The 4,304-nt window shown below is 50.9% G+C and overlaps 1 protein-coding gene across 1 annotated transcript in view; it reads left to right on the top strand.

The window, feature by feature from the left end:
• Positions 1 to 2,127, top strand: part of PIF1 (PIF1 5'-to-3' DNA helicase) — a 9,927-nt gene extending 7,800 nt beyond the window's left edge. Inside the window, exons 8-10 of the mRNA XM_023510006.1 lie at positions 154 to 340; positions 1,610 to 1,801; positions 1,988 to 2,127. Of these exons, the coding sequence (XP_023365774.1) occupies positions 154 to 340; positions 1,610 to 1,801; positions 1,988 to 2,047 (439 nt within the window). The 3' untranslated portion in view covers positions 2,048 to 2,127. The remainder of the gene's footprint in view (positions 1 to 153; positions 341 to 1,609; positions 1,802 to 1,987) is intronic.
• Positions 2,128 to 4,304: the final 2,177 nt, after the last annotated feature.

The raw sequence follows: 4,304 nt of genomic DNA, 5'->3' as shown, positions 1-4,304 counted from the left end.
CCCGCCACCTTAGGTGTACATGGCTGGCGCCTTAGCTGGTTGAGCTATAGGCGCTGAGCCAAGTGCTTGGGTTTATGGCAGGGCTTCCAGGTCAGGGAGCGAGGAAAAGGCTAGGAAGGAAAGGCCCAAAGGGCCCTGCTCCTTACCTCTGAGCCCAGCAGGGCTGACGGTTGGCCTTCTCACTTCTTCCTCAGGGCTGCCCCAGGTGCGCTTCCTGTGTGGACTCACTGAGGTCATCCGTGCTGACCGCTGGACAGTGCAGGCCACTGGGGGCCAGCTCCTCAGCCGGCAGCAGCTACCCCTCCAGCTGGCCTGGGCAATATCCATTCACAAGAGCCAAGTGAGCACCCACTGTGGGGGAATGGGGACAGGGCAGAGCAGAAGTACATGGGACATGCCTTGGGCACGTTGAGGCTGTATGTGTCTTGAAGGCTTATGGGGGTTGAGCTGGCCCTACCTGGAAAGTTCCAGGCCAAGAGTAGAACAAAACTTTCCTTAGTGAATGTCTCAGTCCACTCCTTGTCTTTCTATCACTTAGACGTTTTCATTTCCCCTCTGCCATTTCCTGCCCACCATTTTTCTTTATTTGTTTTTCTTTTTTTTCCCCTCTGCTTCTACAAGTCAGAATGCCCCACTATTTTCTTTTTCTTTTTTCTTTTTAGAGACAGAGGCTCACTTTATCAACCTCGGTAGAGTGCCATGGTGTCACACAGCTCACAGTAACTTCCAACTCCTGGGTTTAGGCAATTCTCTTGCCTCAGCCTCCCAAGCAGCTGGGACTACAGGTGTCCACCCCAATGCCCAGTTATTTTTTGTTGCAGTTTGGCAGGGACTGGGTTTGAACCCGCCACCCTCGGTATATGGGGCCAGTGCCCTACCTACTGAGTCACAGGCGCCACCCTTCTCCACCATTTTCTAAGCCCACTACTGGATACATTAAATACAATTTCTACAACTGTACAAAGTGTAGATATAACTAATAATCTTTCATATTTTACAGAGGAAGAAATCAAGGCTCAGAAAGGTTAAGGAACTTGTCCGAGGTCATGCAGCTAGTGAGGGGCAAGTCAGGATTCAGCTCTACATCTGTCTGACCCAGAGCTTGAGCTCTTTCCTTTGACCCCATCCCTCAACTCTTATCCCAGAGTTGAACTCCTGGTCCTCCTGCTACTCAGACAACCATCTGCTGTCATGTTCCCCCTCTGTCTTAAGATTCTCCGGACTGGGCAGTGCCTATGGCTCAGTGAGTAGGGCACCGGCCCCATATACCGAGGGTGGTGGGTTCAAACCCGGCCCTGGCCAAACTGCAACAACAAAAAAATAGCCGGGCTTTGTGGTGGGTGCCTATAGTCCCACTCAGGAGGCTGAGGCAAGAGAATTGCCTAATCCCAGGAGTTGGAGGTTGCTGTGAGCTGTGACACCACGACACTCTACCTAGGGCGATAAAGTGACACTCTGTCTCTCTAAAAAAAAAAAAAAAGAAAAGAAAAAGATTCTCTGGACTAAGTGAGGAGATGTAGGGGTAGTAGCCAGGCTGGTGCAAGGTCAGGGTTTGGGGTCAAGAGACTTCAGCCTGAGCTGTCTCCATCTCTGTCCCTCCATCTCCCAGGGCATGTCTCTGGATTGTGTTGAGATCTCTCTAGGCCGCGTGTTTGCCAGCGGCCAGGCCTACGTGGCTCTGTCCCGGGCCCGCAGCCTGCAGGGCCTGCGTGTGCTGGACTTTGACCCCATGGTGGTTCGCTGTGACCCTCGTGTGCTGCACTACTATGCCACCCTGCGGCGGAGCAGGGGCCTCAGTCTGGTAAGAGGGAGTCACCTAGTGGAGGCCATGGTCACGAGCTAGCCAAATAGGATATGGGTGGGGATGGCAAAGCCCTCTACCAGGTTCTTTGGGGGTGGAGGCAAGAGAAAAGAGATGTTGGTCTCTAGGCTGTGGACCTGGGGAACAGCACAAACCCGTGACTGGGCTTCTCTGGCTTTAATCCAGGAGTCCCCAAATGATGATGAGGCAGCCTCAGACCAGGAGAACATGGACCCAAACCTCTGAGCCTCAGCTACGAAGAGGAGATAAATGGTGGTCTCCCCACCTTCCTGCTCCCTAGAGGGCCAGGACCCCAGGGAATAAGGGGCGAGGGTCTGCATCTTTTGCTCCATTCTGGAGGGGTCCTCAAACTTTATAAACAGGGGGTTCTCTCAGATCATTGGAGGGCCGGACTGCAGGCCCCAGGATGAGTCAGCTGCTAAGCAGGACAGGCGGCAAAAACACCTGGCAGGCCGGATAAATGTCCTAGGCGGGCCGCAGTTTGAGGACCCCTGCTTTAGGGGCTTTTGGCCTCCTGGCAGGGTAAAAAGGAGAGAGTTTCCCACCTATGTACCTGCCATGCCTCAGTTTCTCTCCTTTTGTCATGGATGAGCTGCTTCAAAGTCAGAAGTAATCCTTGCTGGGCCAGTTGGGAAGAGGCCTATGGTAGTACCTGATGTCAGAGGACAAAGCTCTCTGCACAGGCTGGACACGGAGCTACAGAGTCCTGAACACCCCTCCCTTTGGGCTGCAGAGGGAGAGGCAGTGAAGACAGGTCCAGGAGCAACATCAGGCCTCTTTAGTAGGAAGCCGAAGGCAAACTCAGGCCAGCTGCAGGCCCCAAACAGAACAGGACTTAGGGGTATCTCCAGCTAGGCTCAGCCTAACACAGCCCAGAATAAGCACCTTGTAAGCATAATCTGAGAATATAAACTGCAAAATGCATGCCCATATCTTTTTTGTTGTTATTGTTGCAGTTTGGCCAGGGCTGGGTTCGAACCCCCCACCCTTGGTGTATGGGGCCAGCACCCTACCCCCTGAGCACAGGCACTGCCCCATGCTCATATCTTAAGCCGCTTTTTTCAGAGGATAAATATTGTTGAGGGCATGGAAATAAATGTTCTCAGGTTGTATTTATTCAGGACAAATAAACTTGTGACTTGTGTAAGAGCTGTGCCTGCTGCCTCCTCTCTGTCCCTCTCACTTGTGCACGTGCACACAGAGGTGTTTACACCATGATGGCTGAGATCACAGCACCCTTAGGTGAGGTTTTGTTAGCATCACTGGTTGTTTGGAAAGCTCAGTTACTGGGCGAGCCCTGTGGCTCAAGGAGTAGGGCGCCGGCCCCATATACCAGAGGTGGCAGGTTCAAACCCGGCCCTGGCCAAAAACTGCAAAAAAAAAAAAAAGGAAACTCAGTTATTCAATGTCGGTGATTAACAATGAAATGACAAGGTGAATCACCACCCCTCCAACAGTCAGAACATATTAGAGAATTCACATGGTGGGAAAGGTAAACAGGCCTGCCACAGATGTCACATAGCATTTGCTAGAGGCCTGCATAGAAACTTTCTCATTTGGGGCCTTTCTGAGGCTCCAGCTTGGACATTCTATTGGGGAAGGAATCATCAGCAAACTAACCAATTTATCAAAAAGCCTTATGGAAATTGTCCAGGGGTCCTCATACACTACCTAAAACTAATGTTCTCTGCTTATGAGTGAAAGGTACCAATTCTGGGTGGTAGACATGGGTTATAGCGGAGGCAGGCATGCATTGGCAGCAACCAGTATCTGATTTTTTTTTTTTTTGGAGATCAATCTCACTTGATCACCTTTGGTAAAGTGCTGTGACATTATAGCTCACAGCAACCTCAAACTCTTGGACTTGAGCAATCCTCTTACCTGAGCCTCCCAAGAAGCTGGGACTTTCTCTAAGCATAGCCTGAGAATATAAACTGCAAAATGTGTGCCCATATCTTAAGCTGCTTTTTTCAGGGGATAAATATTATCGGGGGCATGGAAATGGATGTTCTCAGGTTGTATTTATTCAGGAAAAATAAACCTGTGACTTGTATAAGAGCTGTGCCCGCTGCCTCAGAGGCCGAGGGCAGATTGAGGCCAGGTACAGGCCCCAAACAGAATGGAACTTGGGGGGTATATCTCCACAGCAAGGCCCAGCCTAGCACAGCCCAGAATAAGCACCTTCTAAGCATAACTTGAGAATATAAACTGCAAAATGTGTGCCCACATCTTAAGCTGCTTTTTTCAGGGGATAAATATTGTTGTGGGGCTATGTTTGTGCTGGGGGGAAGCCCAGCCATTACGGGGCTTCTCTGGCATCATCATAGCTGGCATCATCATAGCAACCTCAAACTCAAGTGACCCTCCTGCCTCAGCTTCTTGAGTCTCAAAAAAAAATAAAAACTAGGCTCGGCGCCTATAGCTCAACCGGCTAAGGCGCCAGCCATGTACACCTAAGGTGGCGGGTTCGAATCCCCAGCCC

This window comes from Otolemur garnettii, unplaced genomic scaffold (genome assembly GCF_000181295.1).
Source record: "Otolemur garnettii isolate 467f Iridium unplaced genomic scaffold, OtoGar3 scaffold00011, whole genome shotgun sequence".
NCBI lineage: Eukaryota > Metazoa > Chordata > Mammalia > Primates > Galagidae > Otolemur > Otolemur garnettii.
The sequence above is the reverse complement of the archived record's forward strand: the minus strand, read 5'-3'. Positions and strand labels throughout refer to the sequence as shown.